This window comes from Macaca mulatta, chromosome 7, assembly GCF_049350105.2.
Source record: "Macaca mulatta isolate MMU2019108-1 chromosome 7, T2T-MMU8v2.0, whole genome shotgun sequence".
In the NCBI taxonomy this organism is placed as follows: domain Eukaryota; kingdom Metazoa; phylum Chordata; class Mammalia; order Primates; family Cercopithecidae; genus Macaca; species Macaca mulatta.
The window spans coordinates 109,330,790-109,357,200 of record NC_133412.1 but is presented as its reverse complement, the minus strand read 5'-3'; the positions used below and the strand labels follow the sequence as shown (position 1 = coordinate 109,357,200).

General features: G+C 39.0%; 1 protein-coding gene across 5 annotated transcripts in view; it reads right to left on the bottom strand.

Moving 5' to 3' along the window:
• Positions 1-26,411, bottom strand: part of LOC106999399 (uncharacterized) — a 47,396-nt gene that overhangs the window by 12,069 nt on the left and 8,916 nt on the right. For 2 of the 5 annotated variants that reach the window (XR_013396226.1, XR_013396228.1), the window contains one exon: positions 19,556-22,829. The exons of 2 other annotated variants lie outside the window; for them this stretch is intronic. Coding sequence is in view for 1 of the 3 variants with exons in the window: in XM_077940912.1 (XP_077797038.1) it covers positions 22,693-22,829; positions 23,590-23,658 (206 nt within the window). In the remaining 2 variants the exon portion in view is untranslated. Of the gene's footprint in view, positions 1-19,555; positions 22,830-23,589; positions 23,659-26,411 lie in introns of those variants that run through there. One more of the 5 variants, XM_077940912.1, reaches the window with a different exon arrangement.

The following is a 26,411-nucleotide window of genomic DNA, read 5'->3' as shown; positions in this document are numbered from 1 at the left end:
GTCTCCTTTCTAGGCATTCTTTGCCTTTCTTCTCTACTTTATTTTCTTATTGCCGTTATTTAAAAAGTACAGTTTTGATGTTTAGTAGTCTCGTCGATATAAAATATAAGTTCCCAGAAAGAAGCAATCTCTATTTTGCTTACTGCTTTAACTTCATTGTCTAGAACAGTGCTTGGCACAGAATGGATACTTAATATTTGTTTTAAAGCTAGCTATGAAAACACATGTCTGCAGGAAACATGGATTATAGAATAATGAAATATCCCACCCTCCCTTAACCTACATCAGTCTTCTTCTCTTCAGCTGGCCAGGCAACACAACTTTATCCACATGCACAGGTTAGTCCTTGATTTCAGCTAAGAGCAGGTGCTCAGCCTCTATACTGATCAGTGTCTGATAAAGATGCAATTAGATAGCCTTAAGATAGTGCCATTTAGTACACACAGTAAGAGAGGAGCCACAGCTAGAACTTGGGGTGCTTGGCTGAGCTTTGCAGGACCTAGATTACTTCAAGGCACTGTCACCCACCTCTCTCATGCACTGACTGTGGATGAACAAGAACCTGCCTTGCCCATCTCTATAAACCTAATCACTGGTTGTTACAATTAACAAAATATAAATTAATGTAAAAGCACTGTTGAATTCTTTATGGCCTTATATTCGTAACAATGGTACTAGTTTGTATATATTTATATATACACATGCACATATTCATTCCTTTAAGTTTATCGGAATAAATTTCTACTTCGAACCAACACCTTAAAATAGTTTAAGCAAGAAACACTTATTTTAGGAAATTTTGAACATCAAAGAAAATATAAGAAAAAAAATTACTCCTACTATTCAAGTGAGACCACTGTTTAATATTTTGATTCTTTATGTTCTTCGGTCTACTGAGATAATTTTTTCTACATAATCTATACTGATTCTTGTATTTTTTCATTTAAAACATCAGGTATGAAGGTTACATTTTTTTTTTCTTTCCTTTTTTTTTTTTTTTTTTTTTCTGACAGAGTTTCGCTCTGTCACCCAGGCTGGAGTGCAGTGGCGTGATCTTGGCTCACTGCAACCTCCACCTCCCGGGTTCAATTGATTCTCCTGCCTCAACCTCCCGAGTAGCTGGGATTACAGGCACCTGCCACCATGCCCGGGTAATTTTTTGTGTTTTTAGTAGAGATGGGGTTTTGCCATGTTGCCCAAGCTGGTTTCGAACTCCAGAGCTCAGGCAATCCACCCACTTCGGCCTCCCAAAGTGCTAGGATTACAGGCATGAGCCACCACGCCCAGCCGAAGGTTATGTTTTCTAAGTACACGTAAGTAGCTACAACAGTTTTGGGGGATTTAAAGATGGATTGGCAAACACTCCTTCAACCATTCTTTTTGAAGAAATCTGGGACTGAGAAAACTGTTTTCCCTAGGCTTTCTCTAGGAAAAGTACGTAAGCCGAAGAGGTTAATAATTACATTTGAGCCTGTACTGTATGGTTTTATAAAAGGGTATCAGGTATGCCATTAAAAATTATAATTAGCCCCATGCCTCTGGAGTTAGAGCCCTAGGGCTGACCTTCTCCCATTTGTTACCCATACCTGCTTGAGTGTGGCTTTGCTGGGATGGGGCTTTACCTCTTCAAGGTGAGTTAAGAGGGAGCTCTCCTGCTGCCGTAAGTGGAATTACCACTTTAATTTAATTACAGGTTGTCTTCAATGAGTTGGATGTTGTTGGAGTGATTTTTGTCTCTGTCATTCCTTCTGAAAGTTTGATCGGTTTGGTTATTTCTTAGAATATTAATAATCTCTTTCTTGATTCTAATTAAGTCACTAGTACCTAAGCAAAATAGCCATTAAGAGTTATGGAAATGTAATTGCTCCACCAACTGGTCAGCTATAATATTATAGCAATGGAAATAAAAGCACTGTCTGCCTATGGGATGATTTTTTAAAAAATAATTGTACATAAAAATAGCAGGTTTTTAAAAATAAGTTACTTTTGGGAATCCATAATAGTGAAAAAACTGCTATTTTTTTTTTTTTTTTTGCTTTATGTCAATAGATTCTTTTAAAACTTATTTTCCTTTTCAAATTAGTCAAATCCCCATATGTTTATTAAATCCATATCTTTGTTCCTTGTGTAAGCTAATGACTGAGGTGGATTTAAAGTAGGACCTTTCCCAAGGGAGCTTAATGTTATAAGGGAGGCTGTAATTAATCTCAAAGCATACTAAATAATCTAAAAAGCAAAAAATGCCACCAAACTCTGTTAATATGTGTGGTCTCCATAGATATCACTCAATGTCCATGTCCTTGGCTTATAATTCAAAAGATTTTCTTTTTCTTTTTTCTGAGTCCAAGTCTCGCTCTGTCACCCAGGCTGGAGTGCAATGGCATGATCTCGGTTCACTGCAACCTCCTCCTTCCCAGGTTCAAGCAATTCTCCTGCCTTGGCTCCTGAGTAGCTGGGATTACAGGTACCCATCACCACGCCTGGCTAATTTTTGTATTTTTAGTAGAGATGGGGTTTTACCATGTTGGCCAGGCTGGTCTCTTTGGCCAGGCTGGCTTTAAACTCCTGACCTCATGATCCACCCACCTTGGCCTCCCAAATTGCTGGGATTACAGGCGTGAGCCACCGCGCCAGGCGCCCAAGAATATTTTTCATAATTATCTTTTTATTTTTTCCCAATCCTGGCCGTCACTAAGCCCTCTTATGTGAAAAGAAAACAGTCCATAATGTTTTTGCTTCTTTGTGAGAACTTCCCAAGACTGACTGCTCTGTGACGGTCCCCTAAAATGGATGAGCTGCTCAAAGATCTCTGGACTGAGACACAGGAATCGGGGAGTTGAGTTTCTCTTCTGCCATTGGCTTCCTGTGTAGATTTGGGAGCTCATTTCACTCTTCTAGGTCTGTCTTTTGTTATCTGTAACTTAAGTCCCTACTTGAGAATACCCTGCTTCCAGCATTAAATAATCCATGACTTTAGCTTGTCCATGAGTCACAATTAAACTTATGACAAATCAGTCAATTCTTCATGAAACATGCATGCTCTAGAGCCATGTCTGTCGATTATAAAAGTATGTCAAATATAGTGATATGAGGAATGGTTGGAGAGGTGTGTGTATGTGTATGTGGTGGGACACACATGTGAGCACACACACCCACCCACACACACTATCCTCCTTCCCTCAACCCACTTCCCACAATGCTGACAGTGGAATACATTGTCACTTTTTGGAAAGTCCTTTGAATGTAGGTCTTTAAATGTTCAAGGCCTAGCAACTAAAGGGATTTTAGAAAGTCATCTATCTCCTTGCCTCCAGGATGGAGGTTAAACCATCTTGAAAAGATTCATGTTATCAAGAGATGATTCCTTCATTTATTCATTGATGACATATTTGAGTACTTACTGAGGGCCAGCCTGTGTGCAAGGAACGATATTCTCAAAGAGGAAGAACAAACGAGGAAGAGAATTCCCCAGGACAAAGTAACAGGGATGGGGCAGGTTATTCTTGAGTTCATCCACTAAAATTCTGGGTGGGTGGGTTGGTTGGTTGGTTTTTTAGTTTGTTTGGTTTGTTTTGGCAGCCTTGCTCTGTTGCCCAGACTGGAGTGCAGTGGTACAAACCTAGCTCACTGCAACCTCTACCTCCCGGGCTCAAAAGATTCTCCTGCTTCAGCCTCCTGAGTAGCTGGGATTATAGGCACCTGCCACCACGCCTGGCTAATTTTTGTATCTTTAGTAGAGATGGAGTTTCACCATGTTGGGCAGCCTGGTTTCAAACTCCTGGCCTCAAGTGATCTGCCCGCCTCTCCCTTCCAGAGTGCTGGGATTACAGGCATGAGCCACTGTGCCTGGCCCAAATTCTGGTGTTTGAAATGTGATGACTTTAAATGCTGACCCTGCAAAAAAAAAAAAAAAAAAAAAAAAAAAAAAAAAAAAGCATGAGAATGTCTTCTGTAAATATTTAGTTAGAAGAGGGGGTGGTGATAAACAGAAGGTGGTGGTGGTGCTTCAGGGTGTGTAGGCTGCCACGATATTTGTCTGAAAAAGAGATGATGTCACTTAAAATGCAAGGCATTAAGTAAGTCACTGTCTGGGGAGCCAGACGGCAAGGAGAATAAATCTGGGTAAACCAGAAGTCAGAAGAAACATAAGTGCCAAAACACAAGGCAATTAGACCCTGAAAAATGTTATTTCATAACAATGGAGTATCTTAGATAGCAGGAGAGAATTCACAAAGCCTCAAGGCCCATGATTTCCTTCTATTCTTTCGTTACCCAACTTATTACCCACAGATCACGAGTTCTGCCTCTTCCACCCACATTGTCCCTTACACCCTCTTGTAGTTTCAATGTGCTGGCCGTGACTCATCCCACACCTCGTTTTCCTTTCAAATCACCCTACACAATACAGTCTTGCCCTACTTCAGGATACCGTTTAGCACGCATGATTCAGGCTGTTTCCGTTTTCCACGTTTATCTTTCACTATCTGGGGACTGGCGCCTCCCCTCCCTTCTGTGGCAGCTGGATCTGGGTGAATCCCAGGGCCACAGGGTGAATGGTTGCTTTTTCTCTTGCTGGATTCTGGGCCATTTCTAATGTCCTCACAGGGCACAGCTTGCCTCCCCTCTGTGCTTTTCTGCAGGGTCATATGTGAAATAGCCACATCGCATGAACTGCTTTTGTAGAAACGGGCACTGAGGAAGGCATGGAACCCACTGCAAACTGCCTCAGAGGCCGATGCCTTTTTTATTATTTATTTATTTATTTATTTATTCATTTATTTATTTATTATTATTATACTTTAAGTTCTAGGGTACATTTGCATAACGTTCAGGTTTGTTACATATGTATACATGTGCCATGTTGGTGTGCTGCACCCATCAACTCGTCATTTACATCAGGTATAACTCCCAATGCAATCCCTCCCCCGTCCCCCCTCCCCATGATAGGCCCCGGTGTGTGATGTCCCCCTTCCCGAGTCCAAGTGATCTCATTGCTCAGTTCCCACCTATGAGTGACAACATGTGGTGTTTGGTTTTCTGTTCTTGTGATAGTTTGCTAAGAATGATGGTTTCCAGCTGCATCCATGTCCCTACAAAGGACACAAACTCATCCTTTTTTATGGCTGCATAGTATTCCATGGTGTGTATGTGCCACATTTTCTTAATCCAGTCTGTCACTGATGGACATTTGGGTTGATTCCAAGTCTTTGCTATTGTGAATAGTGCCGCAATAAACATACGTGTGCACGTGTCTTTATAGCAGCATGATTTATAATCCTTTGGGTATATACCCAGTAATGGGATGGCTGGGTCATATGGTACTTCTAGTTCTAGATCCTTGAGGAATCGCCATACTGTTTTCCATAATGGTTGAACTAGTTTACAATCCCACCAACAGTGTAAAAGCGTTCCTATTTCTCCACATCCTCTCCAGCACCTGTTGTTTCCTTTTTAATGATCGCCATTCTAACTGGTGTGAGATGGTATCTCATTGTGGTTTTGATTTGCATTTCTCTGATGGCGAGTGATGATGAGCATTTTTTCATGTGTCTGTTGGCTGTATGAATGTCTTCTTTTGAGAAATGTCTGTTCATATCCTTTGCCCACTTTTTGATGGGGTTGTTTGTTTTTTTCTTGTAAATTTGTTTGAGTTCTTTGTAGGTTCTGGATATTAGCCCTTTGTCAGATGAGTAGATTGCAAAAATTTTCTCCCATTCTGTAGGTTGCCTGTTCACTCTGATGGTAGTTTCTTTTGCTGTGCAGAAGCTCTTTAGTTTAATGAGATCCCATTTGTCAATTTTGGCTTTTGCTGCCGTTGCTTTTGGTGTTTTAGACATGAAGTCTTTGCCCATGCCTATGTCCTGAATGGTACTACCTAGGTTTTCCTCTAGGGTTTTTATGGTATTAGGTCTAACATTTAAGTCTCTAATCCATCTTGAATTAATTTTCGTATAAGGAGTAAGGAAAGGATCCAGTTTCAGCTTTCTACTTATGGCTAGCCAATTTTCCCAGCACCATTTATTAAATAGGGAATCCTTTCCCCATTTCTTGTTTTTGTCAGGTTTGTCAAAGATCAGATGGCTGTAGATGTGTGGTATTATTTCTGAGGACTCTGTTCTGTTCCATTGGTCTATATCTCTGTTTTGGTACCAGTACCATGCTGTTTTGGTTACTGTAGCCTTGTAGTATAGTTTGAAGTGAGGTAGCATGATGCCTCCAGCTTTGTTCTTTTGACTTAGGATTGTCTTGGAGATGCAGGCTCTTTTTTGGTTCCATATGAACTTTAAAGCAGTTTTTTCCAATTCTGTGAAGAAACTCATTGGTAGCTTGATGGGGATGGCATTGAATCTATAAATAACCTTGGGCAGTATGGCCATTTTCACGATATTGATTCTTCCTATCCATGAGCATGGTATGTTCTTCCATTTGTTTGTGTCCTCTTTTATTTCACTGAGCAGTGGTTTGTAGTTCTCCTTGAAGAGGTCCTTTACATCCCTTGTAAGTTGGATTCCTAGGTATTTTATTCTCTTTGAAGCAATTGTGAATGGAAGTTCATTCTTGATTTGGCTCTCTGTTTGTCTGTTACTGGTGTATAAGAATGCTTGTGATTTTTGCACATTAATTTTGTATCCTGAGACTTTGCTGAAGTTGCTTATCAGCTTAAAGAGATTTTGGGCTGAGACAATGGGGTTTTCTAAATATACAATCATGTCATCTGCAAAGAGGGACAATTTGACTTCTTCTTTTCCTAACTGAATACCCTTTCTTTCTTTCTCTTGCCTGATTGCCCTAGCCAGAACTTCCAACACTATGTTGAATAGGAGTGGTGAGAGAGGGCATCCCTGTCTTGTGCCAGTTTTCAAGGGAATTTTTCCAGTTTTTGCCCATTCAGTATGATATTGGCTGTGGGTTTTTCATAAATAGCTCTTATTATGTTGAGATGTTCCATCAAAACCTAGTTTATTGAGAGTTTTTAGCATGAAGGAGTGTTGAATTTTATCGAAGGTCTTTTCTGCATCTATTGAGATAATCATGTGGTTTTTGTCATTGGTTCTGTTTATATGCTGCATTATGCTTATTGATTTGCATATGTTGAACCAGCCTTGCATCCCAGGGATGAAGCCCACTTGATCATGGTGGATAAGCTTTTTGATGTGCTGCTGAATCCTGTTTGCCAGTATTTTACTGAGGATTTTTGCATCGATGTTCATCAGGGATATTGGTCTAAAATTCTCCTTTTTTGTTGTGTCTCTGCCAGGCTTTGGTATCAGGATGATGTTGGCCTCATAAAATGAGTTAGGGAGGATTCCCTCTTTTTCTCTTGATTGGAATAGTTTCAGAAGGAATGGTACCAGCTCCTCCTTGTACCTCTGGTAGAATTCAGCTGTGCATCCATCTGGTCCTGGACTTTTTTTCATTGGTAGGCTATTAATTATTGCCTCAATTTCAGAGCCTGCTATTGGTCTATTCAGGGATTCAGCTTCTTCCTGGTTTAGTCTTGGAAGAGTGTAAGTGTCCAGGAAATTATCCATTTCTTCTAGATTTTCTAGTTTATTTGCGTAGAGGTGTTTATAGTATTCTCTGATGATAGTTTGTATTTCTGTGGGGTCGGTGGTGATATCCCCTTTATCATTTTTTATTGCATCTATTTGATTCTTCTCTCTTTTCTTCTTTATTAGTCTTGCTAGCGGTCTGTCAATTTTGTTGATCTTTTAGGCCGATGCTTTTCAAAACACATAGGGGTTGTAAGCGTGAGTTACCACTGCTTCTAAGCCCACGTTGGCCAGTGGGCAGATGTGATTATGCTTCTAGGTGTGACTGTATTTTCATGTAAGCTTTGTCCTTCAAAGTAGTCACCTCAAGAGGTTATACATGTATTCTCATGACACTAAAGATATTTTTGAAATTCTTTTCTTACAGTTTTAAGAATAAATTTATATTAGGAAAATCACAGTGAGTTTACAGCTGTACTCTTTTCCAAAAACTAGTCCAACTCAAGGCAGGCCTCTGCATGAATTTCTCATTTCAGAAATCAAATCTATCTACTCTGAAGATAGTCGAAGGGAAGTTGTTGTAGGCATTGAACACCATTCCAAAAGTTTGCTAAGAATTGTAGCACTGGAGGTCTCCCAGGGATACTGTTTTAATTTATTTGGATGGATTAAGTCTAGAAATATTTATTTTAAGAAAATCAAAACACAAGATTTGGCTTCCTGGCACAGGGGTCTCTTTTCTCCCAGGAGGGTTGCAAATCTTGGCAAGACCTCCAAATTTTTCACTGTCTCAGAATACCTTTCACTGAAATTTGATCACCAAGTAAAATGACAGTTTACTTCAAATCCGGTTGGTTCCTTTACAGTTTGTTTAGGAACTTGACCTTTCAGCTTTTGCAGCTTGGACTAAACATTTATCTAGCATTTACTCTGCTGGGTATGATGAGAGAGAGAACTGAAACTGGACATTTTTCTTTCCTTGTTTTGATGCTTGGTGAACTTCTACTTACCCTTCAAGGCCCAGTTCAAATGTCACCTCCTTGAAAACTTTTCATATTACATAGAAGAAAAATAACACCTTAAAAACAGATGAAAGTAATATTTGGTTAACAGGGTAGTGATTAGAAAATGTATGTCAGTCCTGTAGAAAAAGTTAAATGTTGCTTTCCTCCACCTAAAAACTGGCATTCTTTATCCATGTATGTACAATGGAAGAAAGGTAACATTTCCATAAAGAATTCCTCTATACAGAGGCTACACAAAGCTGGTGATGTTTCCTAAATATAACATTAAAAACTATCATGAGCTGCGTAATGTTGGTTTGGGTCAGTAGCCAGAATAGTTGAGATATTCCAAAATGATAGTAGTTGACTGAACGACATAAAATTATTTCAACAATTAACTATTATTTTAACTTTTAAGTTCAGGGGTACATGTCCAGGTTTGTTACATAGGTAAAACTCTGCCATGGGGGTTTGTTGTACAGATTCTTTTATCACCTACAATTTCATCATTATTCATAATTTATTATTCATAATTATGCCTGGTACTCACTAGTTATTTGTCCTTAACGCTCTCCCTTCTCCCACTCCCCCTCCCCACAGGCCCCAGTGTGTGTTGTTCCCCTCCCTGTGTCCATGTGTTCTCATTGTTCAGCTCCCACTTGTGAGAACATGCGATGTTTGATTTTCCGTTCCTGTGTTAGTTTGCTGAGGATAATGGCCTCCAGCTCCATCCACGTTCCTGCAAAGGACATGATTTTTTTTTTTTTTTTTTTGGAATGCGTAGTATTCCATGGTGTTTATGTACCACGTTTTCTTTATCCAGCCCACCATTGATAGGCATTCAGGTTGATTCCATGTCTTTGCTATTATGAATACTATTGCAAAGAACATAACATTTGCATGTGTCTTTGTAACAGGATGACTTATAATCCTTTGGGTATATACCCAGTAATGGAATTGCTAAGTCAAATGGTATTTCTGTCTTTATGGCTTTGAGGAATCGCCACACTGTCTTCCACAATGGTTGAACTGATTTACACTCCCACTAACACTGTATAAGTGTTCCTTTTTTTCCACAGCCTCACCAGCATTTGTTATTTTTTGATTTTCTAATAATAGCACAACAATTATTTTTTACCAACATCTTATTCTTAAAATTTTCAAACATAAAGCAAAGTTTAAAGAATTTTACAATGGACGACACCAGTTTTCTCACCATCTAGATTTTACTATTAACATAATTGACTATACTTTCCTTATCACATACCAATTTATTACACATTCCTCTATCCATTTTACTTTTTTGAAATACTTCAAAGTAAACAACAGGCATCAGTATACTTCACTCTAAATAGTTCAACATGCATGTAATTAATTGGAGTTCAATGTTTTTTGAAGTAAACTTCATACACAATGAAATGCACAAAAAGTGTACAGTTTTCATAAATGCTTACACTTATGTAACCCAAGCCCCTATCATTGTATAGAACATTATGCTCACCCCAGACAGTTTCATCATGTTCCTTCCTAGTTCATCTGTCCTCAATCCCCACAGAATAGTTTTCAATAACTTTTTTAAAAAATTCAGTATAACTTCTATAACTTACTAGAGTTGTCTCCTTTTACTAATAAAGTAAACTATTTGGCAAGAAATACGATATGGCATACTTGGAACCTACTAAAGTAAGAGACTAAATTTTTCTTTGTATTTGTTGCTGGTGTACATCAAGAACAAGATTAGTGTAGTGCTTAATGACATATTCTTTGCAAGATTACTCAGTAAAATGCTGTCCCCATACTGCACCTCAACTATAGATTTCATTTGTAAAAATGATTCGCCATGGGTCCTTTTTCAAAAATAAATACAAGCGCATGTTTTGGAATGGTTTCGGACTAATGAAACAAAGAGGAAGAAGGTCAACTAGGCAGTGGAGAAAGCAGAAAGGAAAATGATGAATGCTGAGAGAACATTTCAGACAGATTCCCTAGTTCTCTCCTTATAAAGTTATCTTCTGGTAGCTGACTTTCAGCCCCTGAGCACTGAGGACTGCTTGACTCTTAAGACATCCTCCAGCGAACTTTGTGTTTGTCCCCCTCACCCAGGACAAAATAACCAAGTTGGCCAGCCACGGAGGCACACCTCTGCAGACCCAGCTATTCAGGAGGCTGATGCAGGAGCATCGCATAAGCTCAGGAGTTCTAGTCCCGTCTGGATAACATGCTGAGACCTTGTCTCTTAAGAACAAGAGGCAACGCACACACATACAGACACACACACAAAATCGTCAAAGACAGCACCGGAACTCTGACCGCTCTGGCTGCTCTCAGAGGGATAGAGCCACTTGGCTATTCTAGCCAAAGAGCAGGACAGATAAATGAAGGAGCTGAAACCGCCCAGTACCATCATACTGGGATAGTTAATCATTATGGTTGCAGGAAAAATTGTTCAGAATGAGCAAAAATGTAGAATTCTGTTATATCCCTATTTTCTATATCTTAGCTTTAACACATGTACCAGTTCTAATGTATATAACCAATTTCTAACTCAGCTTTGAATTGTTTGCCTTTATAACCATTCTATGTAGACAATGTCCTATATACCGACATGCACAGATAGTGTCAGTGTCTGTACAGGAAAGTTACCATTGTTCAAAGAACTTTCAATTTCTGAGTAGGTCAGCTGGTTAATTAATGTGCCAACTCTAACATCTACTTTTCACAGATGAAAGAGGCTCAGGAACAAAGGTGCTACTCAAAGTCATCAAACTTCCATGTCGGGTGAATTCAGACAGCCGCTCTTTGATTTCAATTACCGACATACCCTCTGCCTATTGAAAATACAAGATTTCTGCTCTACCTTAGGCAAAACTCTTGGAAATGAAGTCTTTCTTTCATTTGCTATTTGGCAAAAGGATCCCTGATGGGAAATGTTATACAGAGTTCAATTCTGCTTTCTCAACGAGCCTCCCCTTAACCTGTCCCTCTCCAACCCAGCTCCCCGACCACAAAAATACTTTGACTTCCCAGCAGGCTTCTCTTGTCTTTTTACCTGTCCTGTGTTTCAAACTTCTCCAGCAAGTAAATGGAAGGCGCTCACAACTATCGAAGTCCAAGTACAAAACTGGATTAGAAGGCCCCTGTGCAGGGCAGGGCTTATGAAAGCAACCAAACCTCTACGTACAGCACGAGGGTGAGCTCACTGCCTGGCACATGGAAAGTGCTGAAGGCAAGTAAGAAAAAAATAATAAAGGAATAAATGAGGTCCAGTGGGCACTTAACAAAAGGAACAAAGATAATATCTGCTCTCAAAGAGCTTCTAGTCCTTCTGGAGAGGAGTTAGAAAATAATTGAACAGCTGAAGAATACTTACACAGAACAGCTTCTCAATATTTATAAACTAACTTAGTACCAACTTGGCCCAGAAAGGCCAAGGAGCAATACCACATTTAGATGAAGTCAATAATGAAAGATTGCCCAGGGGCAGGGGGTTTTGAGTTGGGTTTGAAAGGAAAAAGATTCACTATTTAATAAATGGTGTTGGGAAAACTGGCTAGCTATACACAGAAAAAAGAAACTGGACCTCTTCTTTACACCTTATAGAAAAATTAACTCAAGATGGATTAAAGACTTAAACATAAGACCTAAAACCATAAAAACCCAACAAGAAAACCTAGCAATGCATTCAGGACATAGGCATGGACAAAGACTTCCTGACTAAAACACTAAAAGCAGTGGCAACGAAAGCCAAAAATGATAAATGTGATCTAATTAAACGAAAGAGCTTCTGCACAGCAAAAGAAACTAGCATCAGAGTGAACAGGCAACCTACAGAATGGAAGAAGTTTTTCAACCTATCCATTTGACAAAGGGCTAATATCCAGAACCTACAAGGAACTTAAACAAATTTACAAGAAAAAAGCCCATTAAAAAGTGGGTCAAGGATATGAATAGACGCTTCTCAAAAGAAGACATTTATGTGGCCAACAAACATATGAAAAAAAGTTCATCACTGGTCATTAGAGAAATATAAATCAAAACCACAATGAGATACCATCTCATGGCAGTTAGAATGGTGATCATTAAAAAGTCAGGAAACAGGCTGGAGAGGATATGGAGAAATAGAAATGCTTTTACACTGTTGGTGGGAGTGTAAATTAGTTTAACCATTGTGGAAGACAGTGTGGCGATTCCTCAAGGAGCTAGAACCAGAAATACCATTTGGCCCAGCAATCCCATTGCTGGGTATATACCCAAATGATTATAAATCATTCTATAAAGACACATGCACATGTATGTTTATTGCAGCACTGTTCACAATAGCAAAGACTTGGAACCAGCCAAAATGCCCATCAATGATAGACTGGATAAAGAAAGTGTGGCACATATACACCATAGAATACTATGCAGCCATCAAAAAGGATGAGTTCATGTCCTTTGCAGGGACATGGATGAAGCTGGAAACCATCATTCTCAGTAAACTAACACAGGATCAGAAAACCAAATACCACATGTTCTCACTCATAAGTGGGAATTGATCAGTGAGAACACATGAACACAGGAAGGGGAACATCACACACTGGGGCTTGTCGGGTAGGGGATGGGGCCAAGGGGGAGGGATAGCTTTAGGAGAAATACCTAATGTAGATGACAGGTTGATGCGTACAGCAAACCACCATGGCACATGTATACCTAGGTAACCTGCACATTCTGCATGTGTATCCCAGAACCTAAAGTATAACAACAAAAAATAGATCGCCCTCACATCTACCATTTAACTATCCACAACATCTGTCACCATATTGATCACCAAGGTTGACGTGGCTGCCAACCTGGCTGGCTATGCAGGTGTACCCTTCCTCCCTCACTGCCCCATGTATATCCTTCCCGAAGCTCTGTGCTTGGTTGAAGAGAACTACCTTCCCTGATAAAATGGTTAAGTGACACAAGTTTTACAGAAGTCTTCAACTTCAAATTGAAAATCACTTAATTATAAAAAGACTTATTTTCAACAATTTGTGAAATAAAAATATAGCCTGTTCTGGCATAGTTGAAACATCTGACATTTTGCGAATGCTATTTTAAATTCAGTTAAAATGTTCAATATTGAAAGTAGCTATTTTTGTTGTGATAAAACAACTAGAAATTTTGGTGGAGCCCCACACCATGGAAAAAACAATGATCTTACAAAACTTAAAAATAGAAACTATGGAGCTGAACTCTACTTGGAATTGATTGTGGTATACATGTAACTCATAGGTTGGTTAAAACAGGCTGTGATATTCTACCATTCAAAATAAAAACTATAGTTATCAAACATTAAAAAAGTAGATAATTATAGTAATTGAGCAGAAGGGAAATAAAGAGGTAGAAATAAAACATTTAAGGCTTAGGAAGAGTAGATTTGCTTACTGAGAGGAGCAAAAGTTTCATTGAGGAATAATGAAAAGTGAGGGTGGTAACATGAAGGACAAAGGAAAAGGACTATATCTTGATGAATCTTGAATGTGCCTCTGTAAGTTCATAAGTTAGGAAGAATCATAAACATTGTTTGAAGAAGGATAAAATAGATAATTTTTTTTAGTTATGAGTGAGGAAAGCCTGGGGCTGGAAAACCAGACAGAAGCCATTGGGATAATGCCAGAATCAGGGATGAAGTCCTGAAGAGAGCAATGGAGATGGGAATCAAAAAGTGATTCCCTTTCTAGTCACTCAATATAGACAGAACAGACCAAGTCATATTTAAGCCAGACTTTTAAGTTTACCTCCGACGTCCAGTTTCTATCACTTCAAACCTTCAAGTTGCCAGGTGTAGATCTGAGTTTTCCTCTCTGCTCAGCAGATAGTTCTCACTCAGCAAGAAAAGGATTGCTCAGACCTTTGTCTGATACTTACCAATATATTTTCATCTTCTATAGAAATGAGCAGGAGATTTTCTTCTGGAGTCAGCCTGTTCAAATTCCTTTTGGATTTCTGTTTCTTGATCAAGATTTTCCAACTGTCATCTTAATGAACGATTTTATTTCAGATTTTAATATACTGAAATTTAATGATCATTTAAAATGTGACTATATGAATGGTTACTTAAACCACAGTGATCAAGAATGCTTGGAGTTACCTGAAGATTGATTTACTCCAATGGGCATATTTCTGTGCCATTGCTTGTGAGCTTACAAGAATTTTTCTGTGCTTGTGGTATTACCTAGTAATTCTGAGTCAGCCAACCTGGATTTGATTCTGGCTACACAACTTACTGGCCATGTGATCTTAATCTCTCTAACCTCAGTTTTTTTTTTTTTTTTTTTTTTTTAAATCAGTAAAATAATATATACCACATATAGTAGTAACTCTCAACATGTGGTTACCAGAACAGAAGCATCTCTATCACCTGGGAAATTGTGAAAATGCACATTCTCAGACCCCACACCAGATTTACTGAATCGGAAACTCTGGGGGTGGGACCCAGAAGTTTCAACAGCCCTACAGGTAATTCTGATGCTTATTGAAGTTTGAGAACTACTGTGATAGGGTAAGCACTAGATACTTACAGAGATTGTAATCAGTAAGGGAGATAACATACCTAAAGTGTTTGGTGCAGGCCTGATACTAATGAAATGCTCCATAATTCACAGGCATACTGTTAGAGGCGATGGTGGTGACCACCTTCAGAAGCAGGTTAGGAAGATTCCATGATTAGGAATGGTGGCCATGATTAGGCCACCAAAAGGAACACCCTATTTTCAAAAAAGTGGAAACCCATCCAGGCACCTCACAGGTAACCAAGCAAATGTTTGTCCTCTAAAATTGCTCGGACATAAATCTGCCCCTAATTGCCATATGAGACACAGTCATATCAACTTATCTGTCAAGGCTTTAGCCTAGATACCTTGAACATAAGTTAATCTGCAATCCCCGAAAACAAGGTAAAAATAAGTTGCTATAACTTTTATTGGTGGTTCTAGGTTACAACTCTATCACTGACTCCCTCTAACATTTATTGTCAGTTTGGAATGGTAATTGTGGTTAGGACCTTGAAAAACCATGATTTGCCTGTTTGCATGATAGTGGAGTCAAGGTTAGCGTCTTGTTTTTGTTTTTTGCCTAACTTCCACTGGCCCATTGTGGCCACTATTCTGGCAGTGGAGGTGGGAAGCAACCCATTAAGTAAGTAGCCCAGAAGTGAGACATGTCTGATCTCTGGGTGAGGGTAGACAGAGTAGAAAATATAGCTTCCATGGCTCTTCTATTTATCTAACAAACAGTTTTGAGCTTCCACAATGTTTCAGGCCTGGTGCTATGTCAAACAAAACAGCCCCTCCATAGGACTGACAAGTAGGGAAGATTTTAGATATCTAGATCTTGATATATATATTAGTCATTTAACTATTTTTTAAACTGAAATTGTAACAAATGCTATAAAGAAGTATATGGTGTTATGTAAGCCTGAAGAATGAAATTAGATTCAATTCTTGGATTGATGAGGGCTTCTCTGAGGAAGTAAGTTGGAGTTCAGATCTGTTAAAACTTTAGCATAGATCCCTTGAACACAAGCTAATCTGTAATTCCCCCCCCACCCCGCCCACCAAAAAAAAAAAAAAAGAGATAAAAATAAATCAGTTGCTAGGTTCTAAGATGGTGCCATGATCTATCTTGGCTTCCTGGTTTTGTGTCTGAATAATCTCCTTCAGTGTGAGTAGGACCCATGACTGACTTCAAACCAATAGAATATGGCAAAGGTAAGGGGAACTCACTCCCGTGATCCTATTGTGATATGTATTAGACCAAGGAGTCAGCAGTGGAAATGAAGATGAACAGATTAATTTGAGAAAAATTAGAAAGGTATAATTGACAGGTCAAGAGTGGTTTAGAACTCCCTGGTTTCTGTCTGTCATTCTTGGGAATGAAATGTTGAAAGATGGTCCAGTCTGAGTCAAGGGTCAAAGATCATGAGTTCTATTTGTGCCTGTTGAGTATGAGATGCCTATGTGCCATCCAAGAGATGTTAAGCAGTTGTATGCAGCAGTTCAGAGCTCAGAGAAATGCTCTGTGCAGAAGAGGAATATTTGGGGATCTTGTTAGCAACTAAAGCATTGGAGGGCATGGACTTTCCTGTCCAGGTAGAGAGATAAAGGGAAAGAAAAGCCTCTACTCAAACCTTGTGGAACTTCTCTATTTAAGAGCTGGTAGAGGAGGTAGGGGCCTGGAAAATAAACCAAGAAAGAGCTGCCAAAGGAAAAGGGACGTTTCCAGGTGTGTCTCTTGGGTGGTACAAGTATCTTTGACACATGGATTTACTTGTACACTCTCCTTCCTTGATTAACCTGAAAGCATTTGGAACCTTTGCTTGTTACTTCTGTCCTAACCCAATCAACTCAGTGTATGGAGCACATAGTAGGTACTGGCCAAATAGTTCTTGAATTGAGTCATTTCCTTCATATTCAAGAAAGGACAGAAAATATAGGTGTGGAGACCCAATTCCTTCAAGCACATAAACAAATGAGCAGAGTACAGGATATTGTTTCATTGGGTAAAGGTAAATATACAGCTACGTGACTAAAATAGTTCAAAAGCCTTTTCAGTAGTTTCTGTTGCTGAAATATGTCTAATCAAATGTTTAATCTCTCAGATTCAGAGAACTGATAACAAAACAGGACTTCTTGGCCCTGCACTGCAATCAGGAGTTAATTATTGCTCATGCCTTTGGTGTTCCTTGTCTCATGTTCAAGAAGGTGAACTCCCAGTGAAAATGGCATTAGGGATGATTTGTTTATTTTAAAATTGCATGAAGAATTTATTGCATTTATAATCAGCCTTGGACCAAAACCTACCAGCCATGTACTGAACTTTGGGCCTCTTGGGAGTGAGCCCAAATATCCCCAATCGGGTGCCAGAAGATAGAACCCCAACAAAGCAATCCACACTTCCCAGAAAATGACGCAAGGGAACAGACTCACCAAAAACACTCTGCCACTCCTTAGAGCTATGACCCTCAAAGAATGTACTTGTATTAGTTTTCCCAGGTTTGCTTAACAAATCACCACAAACTGCTTGGCTTAAACCAATAGAAAAGTATTCTCCCATAGATATGGAGGCCAAAAGACTAGGATCAAGGTGTGGGGAGGGCCATGCTCCCTCTGAAGGTCCTGGGGGAGAATCTGCCCCCTTGTCCAGCTTCCAGTGGCTCCAGGTGTTCCTTGACTAGGGGCAGCATAACCCCAATCTCCGTGTCTGTCTTCACGTAGTAATCTCCTCTGTGTCTGTCTTTTCCTTTTCTGCCTCATCTAAGGACACTTGTCATTGGATTTAGGAGCCACCTGGATAATCCAGAATGAACTGATCTTGAGATCACCACCATAGTTAAATCCATAAGACTCTTATTCCAAGTTAGGACACATTCTGAGATTCTGGGTAGACATATCTTTTGGGGATCATCATTCAACCCACTAAAACCTCCTAACAGCCCATGATGTAAGCAAGCTCAATAATTCCCATATTAAAAGGAAAAAAAAGACTTTCCAGAATATATTAAATGTATCTAAAGTGACAGGGGCTTGACTCTGGACTTTCTGAAAAGCCTGTCCAAAAAGACGACTTCTGATGTTAGGTAAGAAGCTGTATTAGGGAGTCCCTTCTAGGATAGGATATGACACCCCCAAAAGTACATCTGACCAAAGGTCTCTTCAGGGACTTGGATGGCAACCATTAGTGTCACCCTTTGATGGCCTCTTAGAAACAGGCATGAGCTAACTAAGAAAGCACATGCCTGGGAAAGATGCCTTCAATGACTGACTCATCTGTGGAGAGTAATTTATTTGATTATCTCCCTAGATCACCTAATTCACTGCCAAATAATCTATATGTTTGGGAGAATCTAATTTATGCTATCAATACTTTTCTTTAAGGAGATATAAAGTCTAGTCAAGACTAAGTTTAGAAATTATTTATGCTGTAAGGCCTGTTCACTTTCTCCTAATCTAGGGTGTTGTCTTCCCAATAATTAGTTCTGGCCAGAGAAAGAGTCTTGTGGTTGCAGGGAGGGGTGTAGGGGGTGCACCTGTGCCTGTGACACCCAAGAAGCCAAATAACCAACCAGCCACTGAACTTGCACTAGGAGACATAGTTATCCTCCTATGTAGACCCAATGACAGCATGATGACTTACCATGCAATTTTTAAAAAATAAGCTGTGGGGTGTCGGGGGAAGGATTGGCATGAACTTGTTCTTCAGTGACTCATAACCTTTATAACAACATCACAGACCAATGTGGAACCAACAGAGCTCAAAGACTATGATACCTTTATTTCCCATCTTTTTGTGAAAAAGAGATAGGAGTATGTAGATCATTGCTGAAAGCAATTAGTTACCAGAGTCAGTTGCAGCAGAGGAAAGGATACAGAATGAAACTTTCTGAAGCCATTAAGAAAGACATTGCTTGTAAACTAAACATAATTAGGTACCCTGGCTCATGCTGATTGCTCACATCAGTAGGCATTTAGCACAGAGGAGGAAGGGGGAAATAAGTCACTCTGAGCTAAGGGATAGAAGGTTAGATTATAGGAGAGCAGGGTGTAGGATTTTAAACTCGAGTCAAAGGCATAATCTTTCTCATCTTCTGTCCAATGGAATTGGTCATGCCTGGCCCCCTAATTGGAATGCTGAATGCAAAAATGGCTCTAAAGTACTGAGAGCTCCATGGAAGTGTTATGCAATTTGAACTACAAAGGCACATTAACCATGGTCTGTTTAGAGCCTGAAGAGAGTAAGGCAAGGATGGTGCTGCACACCGCCATTGCACTGAACTTTCCAAGGATCCAGCACGTGTCATGTCACTCCTTAGTCTAGAAATGCCAGTGTCTTCCACCTCACAAGTAAAGTCAAAGATCTTTTCTTGATATCAATTGCTGTTATGTTATTAACCGTAAAACTCTAAAGGCACAAAGAAAAAACAGCACCAAATCTCAGCACACAGATGACCACTGTTCCACATTACATCTTAACATGTTTTCTAGTCCTTTTGTAATGCAGACATGTGTAAACTTTAAAGCAACAAACAAATTAAACTTTTGGGTTCACTTGACATTAATTTATTCTTTCCACAATATTTAATGAGCACTTCCTATATGCTAGGCACCATGAAAGACACTAAAGTGACAAAGATGCATAAGGTTGTCATTTCCTTGACATGTTCTCCAGTTTAACAAGAGAGATGAACATAGGAACAGAGGGTGATAATTTGTTCCTGTGTGTGTCTCAGGAATGAGGTGCTAAAACTAAAATTCTTATAACCCTCCTCTTGGGACCACTCTTCCCTTGTTCACCCATCCCTCCTGTTTTCTGTTATGGCAGGTGCAAGCAAAAGCCTTGGGGCAATGGATTTAGGAGAAAGGAAGAGAAACATAACTGTCCTCAAATATTTTTCAATGTCTCTTTGTTCATTACAGAAAATTATGCCCCTTTTATAGATTAGTACCATTATTTTCTGCTGTTTAATATTATATAAGGTCATAAATATGATCCTGAGTATAAGAACAATTCTCCATGTTTGTTCCTGTAGACCCCTTGTGTGAACAGCAAAATTATGACAAGTGCCACCTTAGGTCAGAGGAAAAACTCTGCCTATGGGGCAACACCGGCCAGAGTAGGAAGCATATTTTTATTTTAGGTGACAGCAAACAGCCTCAGAGAGTTTCCTCGGTGTAAGAACCATAGTGAAGAAAATACATTAACTGAGCACTTATGTGCTGGGCTTTACATGCACAATCTCATTTAAGTTACACAGCATACTTATGAAGTTGGTATTACAGTTCTTGTTTTACAGATGAAATTGAGGCTAGAGAAGTTAATAATTTTTCTGAGATTACCCAGCGAACATGTGACAAACTAACTTGAGCCCCCAAGTCAGTGCTCTTAACCTTAGGAAACACGAATCAAGATGGCACCAGGCAAGAGAAGCTGCACAGTGTTAAGGCATAGTATGGGCTGCAGAATCACAAACAGCTTCACACTCTGGTTCTGTTCTTCCTCGGTCAATTCCCATAACTTTTTGCTGGTCAATGTTCTCGTTTCTATGTAGAGGGACGTATCTTGTTTATCACTGGTCCCTCAACATCGGTAACTGTGTCGGCCGGCCTATAGCATCAGCCCTCCAATAATGTGTTGAATGAATGCCAAGTTAAAACATGACTTCAGGCAGGCTAAGAATACTTATATTTACAGGCCTTCGGTGAGGGTGGGCGGTGATATAAGTGAAGTGACTCACTTCGTGCCTGCACACAGACACCCCATAAGCGGCTGCCTCATTATGCCATAATGAAGGCACAGAAGGGGAAAGTGAATGAACTGAACCATGGACTTCTTCCCTTAGTCTGAACGCTTCGTGAATTCCTCCCCTACAGACATATTTCAGAAAGTGTGAGGCCACTCTGGGAAATAGGGAGAACTAGATAGGAACAAACCCAGCTTGGGAGCCTCGCACAGATTGTCATACTGTGATAGATTTCCTAGAATGTAAAGACCCTTGCCTTGGTGCATGTGCAGGGCGCCACCAGTTCCCAAAAGCATTTTCAGAGCTTCATGCGATGCCAGGCTCAGTGTTTGCACACCCGTATCATTCTCCTGAGGCAAAGCAAAAAGTCCTTTTGATTCCTGTTTCATCCATAGAAAAAAAATAAAAACAAAAAACATACTAGAGAAGTCCTCAGTGGAAATAGCATTGTCACCAAGCATAATAGAAACATTTTAAAGATAAATTTCTTCCAATTGCTGTGGCCTTTTATCTGGCAACTCAGAAGAAGGGTGTTAAGACTGATAAGTAGATTTTCTTCACAGTAAAGTAACATATTGGAGACTGTATAGAAAGGAGCACATTTATGTTGTCTATAATAAGATCTGGCTTTTGTAAAGTGTGAGTCTACTCAAGATACCACTGTTTATCTCCTACAAAGCTGATTTAGCTGTCTTCTTACCTTTTCACAATAATCTCATTTAAAAAACCCTCATTTTTCATTCGTATTTGACACAATCTCCTGGCAGCAGCTCAAACTGACCTTCTTCAGGGAGGAGGGCCACTGCAGCTGATGCGCCCCTTCCAAATATCCGATTGTCAGCTGCTTTACTTTAAAGCAAGAAGGTCTTTGGTAAAAACAAGTATTTTGGCCAATCTATATTGGCCAATCAAGCCCTACTCTATATAGCGATTTCCAAATAAACTGTTGTAACTTGCTTTCAAGGGATGTGGATTTCTTTTTTTAAAATTATTATTTTTTTACTTTTAAATCTTTTTTTTAAATTATACTTTAAGCTCTAGGGTACATGTGCACAATGTGCAGGTTTGTTACATATGTATACATGTGCCATGTTGGTGTGCTGCACCCATTAACTCGTCATTTACATTAGGTATATCTCCTAATGCTATCCCTCTCCCCTCCCCACTCCCCACAATAGGACCCAGGGTGTGATGCTCCCCTTCCTGTCTCCACGTGATCTCATTGTTCAATTCCCACCTATGAGTGAGAACATGCAGTATTTTGTTTTCTGTTCTTGTGATAGTTTGCTGAGAATGATGGTTTCCAGCTGCATCCATGTCCCTACAAATGACATGAACTCATCCTTTTTTATGGCTGCATAGTATTCCATGGTGTCTATGTGCCACATTTTCTTAATCCAGTCTGTCACTGATGGACACTTGGGTTGATTCCAAGTCTTTGCTATTGTGAATAGTGCCACAATAAACATACGTGTGCATGTGTCTTTATAGCAGCATGCCTTATAATCCTTTGGGTATATCCCCAGTAATGGGATGGCTGGGTCAAATGGTATTTCTAGTTCTAGCTCCTTGAGGAATCACCACACTGTTTTCCACAATGGTTGAACTAGTTTACAGTCCCACCAACAGTGTAAAAGTGTTCCTATTTCTCCATATCCTCTCCAGCACCTGTTGTTTCCTGATTTTGTAATGATTGCCATTCTAACTGGTGTGAGATGGTATCTCATTGTGGTTTTGATTTGCATTTCTCTGATGGCCAGTGATGATGAGCATTTTTTCATGTGTCTGTTGGCTGTATGAATGTCTTCTTTTGAGAAGTGGATGTGGATTTCTTCTAAGCCGAGAAGAGTATGTTCTTTTCCCTTTCTTTCCTCTTTCCTTGTCCTTCCTCTGATGACGGAGGGGAAAGGAATGGTTCTTCTCTGCTCCTGACTTAGATCTCATCAGCCAAAGTCAGACAAGTCTTCCTCCAGGAAGGGCTCTTCCCAACTCTGCTGAAAGCCGCCTCCTGTGGCAATGTCTTGGGCACCTCCACACACCACTTCTCAGGACAGACACCACCTGGAGGAGCTAAGGGCCAGGAAAAGGTCATTTCCCTTAAAGAACCAACACAATTCTTCTGATTAGTTAAGGAGGGTTCTGTAATCCACAGGGTTTCTCTCTGCCCAGCTGTTGGAAACCTCGGAGCTAGAAATTGCACTCTTTTTGCCAGGATTTCTTGATATGAATTTTTCTTCAATTACCACTTCATGTTTTTTTCTTAGCTTCTGTTAATGAATCTGTTTTATTAGAACTTTCTAACTTGTCTCAAATTCTTTTTGAGAAGTAGGTGAATTGTGAATAAACATTTTTTAAGTGGCTGCCATCACTCTAACCATGCTTTTCCTTTCACCTGAACAAAAGGAAAAGTAACCCAGGAAAGACAATTTAAAAGCATCTTTCTAATGAAGAATTCCTAGCTAGAAGCGTTTGGTTTCACACCAAGATCAAAATAACATCATTCATTCATTCATATAGAATACTTTTCATCAAGAAACATTTACTTATAGGATCAAACTGCCTTCTTTTTTTCCCTTTCCCACCCCCACTTTTTAACAATAACGTAGTCAAAAAGTCCGTTTTATAGATAGGTAAACTGAGTCACAGAATGTCAAAATAACTAGACTAAGAAATTATACTAAGTGATAGAACAGATAACAACTGGAGATGCTATAGTCTGTGGGCTCTGAAGGGACAGCACTAGCTCAAAGTCTCGACTAGACTTATAACCCCATCCCAACATGAATAATTTTGCCGGGCAACTTAAAAGGTTAGGTCTCATTTCTCTCACCTCCGATTTCTCCATGAGAATGATGGTATTTCATGCCTTTTACTTTCTTTGAGGAGAGGTGATCCATTCCTGTTTGATTTAATAAAATAATCCTAATTCAAATATTTCTGTTTAGGGGAGGGAAAGAAAAATTTGCCTTTGAAAAGCCTACTCATTAAAACCACATAATGTGATTCACTAAAAATATCCACTAAATTACGTAAACACAATACACACTTACAAAAGTGGTGAGAAAAATTTAATCAGAGCAATTGAGGCAAGGGTCCATGTCTATACAGGCTGTTTACAATCCAACCTATTCCTGTAATCAAGAAGGAATGGCAATAGAAACGCCATTTTAAAGAGATACATACATCTGTTATACTAAACTCCTGAGGAATTGGGAGAAAATTTTGAAGGAAGTAAATGGAGGCAGTTGTGGAGGCAGATGAGTAGGAGACACAGCTATACTCCTGTTCTCATGTTATTTGACCCACAGAACTATCATGATGGGCTCAACTTCCTTCAGACATTGGAATTGACATGGCCTTACATCATGATGCTTGATTTTGTCTATAGGAATCAATCTACCCCCAGAAACATGTTAACAGAAGAGAATCATGTATGTTCCTGACATGAAGCTAGATTTCAGACAGTGTCAGCCACTAACCCAGCTGCATTCTCCCTTTATTTGTGCCTATATATTTGAAAATAAGGGGTGGGGGGCAGACCCACGTTTACTTTTTTAAGACTAAATAACGTTGCTTTGTGGCACTCATATTGTATCTATTACACATTTCACTTCAAAACCTCATCTCCCCTAAACCCTCTTCAACGTGCTTGAAGTAGCACTGCCAAAGGAAAGGAATTTTCTATTTAACTAGAGCACTGACATTCTGTTACACAATTTGATCTTGTCTATTTACCTGCTCTCAAAAACACAAGACACTAAACACAAAATGCTGAATGCGTTGAGTCTGTGGTGCCATAGGTGTCTGAATGCATCTGTAGCTTCCCTCTCACTCATCAGTGTAATTGTTGCCATGTTATTCCATTTTTTGATTAGTCTAGTCCCTCAAGCTCAATGCTTTTTTCTGGCCCAACGTTCTTCTGCTGGTTGTCATGGTGACTGAATTGTTAGAGAGGAGAAAGGCTCTGTTGTCTGTCATTGTTCTGTTGTGGTTTAGGTAACGCAGGAGGCAACACAAGTGAAGTGGATGGACCTTTTTTGCTCTGCATCATTTCATAGTATTGAAAAATCTCACATAAAAAAGGAGCAAATAGGCCCAACCAAAGAAATAACCAAGCTCTTTCTAAAGGAAAGTGCACATTATTATAAAGAGGCAAAAATGGCACTAATGATGAACTGAGTAATCTATGAAAATGCTGCTGAATATTACATTTATTACTAGAACAATTGCTGTGACTTAAACATCTCATACAATACCCACCATTTTGCAATTTAGAGTAAATACAGTTTTTAACTATACAATTGTAGCATCAACTCATTGATTCTCCAGGCTGTGCTACTTTAACCTTATGTTCTGTTTAACCTAAAGATATGTTAAAAGTTAAGATTTGAAGCAGAATGCAGAGTTGGGCAAACTTTCTTTTGGTGGTAAGATAATATGCAGGTCAATTTTTACTTTGGGAATGTAGAAATGATTTTTTAAACAAAAGATTAGAGCTAACTGCAAAGAATTTCTTATTTCAAATGATAAAAAAAGTTTTTGAAGTTAACCAAAATAAATATCCCTCCTTGATTTATTTTTCAATTTTCCCAATTTTTTAAGCCAGAAAACAGGCATGTAGCATATGGATATGGTAAGTGAAAGGGTATATCATAGGCTAGGACCAAATTCATAATGGCTCTTATCAAAATTGCTCTAAGTCATCTCCCATCATTGCTTTGGTAGATGTAATCAACATCAGTACTGGGATAGTTATTTTTGGTCTAAATTTTTTATTTGATTTTTTTGATTGTGAAATGATTTAATATTTATTGAGCGGTTTCATTTATTTTATGATACAGTTTTAAGTAGGAAACATTTGGTAAAATATATTTAGAAAACAAAAAAAGATTAAAGGTTTAACTGTGAAGTTTTCCTTCCCATGCCTAAAATTCATCTGTCTAGTTCTTACTCCTCCACATATAACTACTGTTACCTAACTATTGTTTCTTTTGTAGTTTTCTGGAGTTTATGAAAATATTTTTTCAAAATACTAAGATTCTTATTTTGCCTCTTGCATGAACAAATGGTAGCATACTATTCACGGTTCTGCACATTCCACTTACCACTATATTTGGTTGTCTTTTCATATCAGAGCACAGAGATCTTCTCCCTTTTTCTTTTTACAACAGCATAGTGATCCATTGTATGGATGAACTATAATTTATTTAATCCCTATTGATAGACATTTGGTGTGTTCTCAAAATTCCGTTCTTTATAACGAATAACCTTGTGCATTTATTTCTTATGTATGTAAATAAATATAAAAGATAAAATCCCAGAAGTGAAATTTCTAGGTTAGAGTATATTTGCAATTGTAATTTTGATGCAAATTGTTAAATTCCCCTCTGTAGAGGTTATTCCAATTTTACACTCCCATTGACAGGGTAAAGTACCTGTTTTCCCAACTTTGACAACAAAAGGTAGTTTTAAACTCTTGAAATTCAGCCAATCTCATAGGTAAAAAAGAGTAGTACTCTAGAGTTTTCATTACTTTCTGTTACTAGTGATGTCAATATCTTTTTCTATGTTGTGAGACAATTGTATTTGTTTTCATGTTAATCTTCTTAAATTCTTTGTCCACATTTCTTTTGGAGTGTTAATATTTTTCTT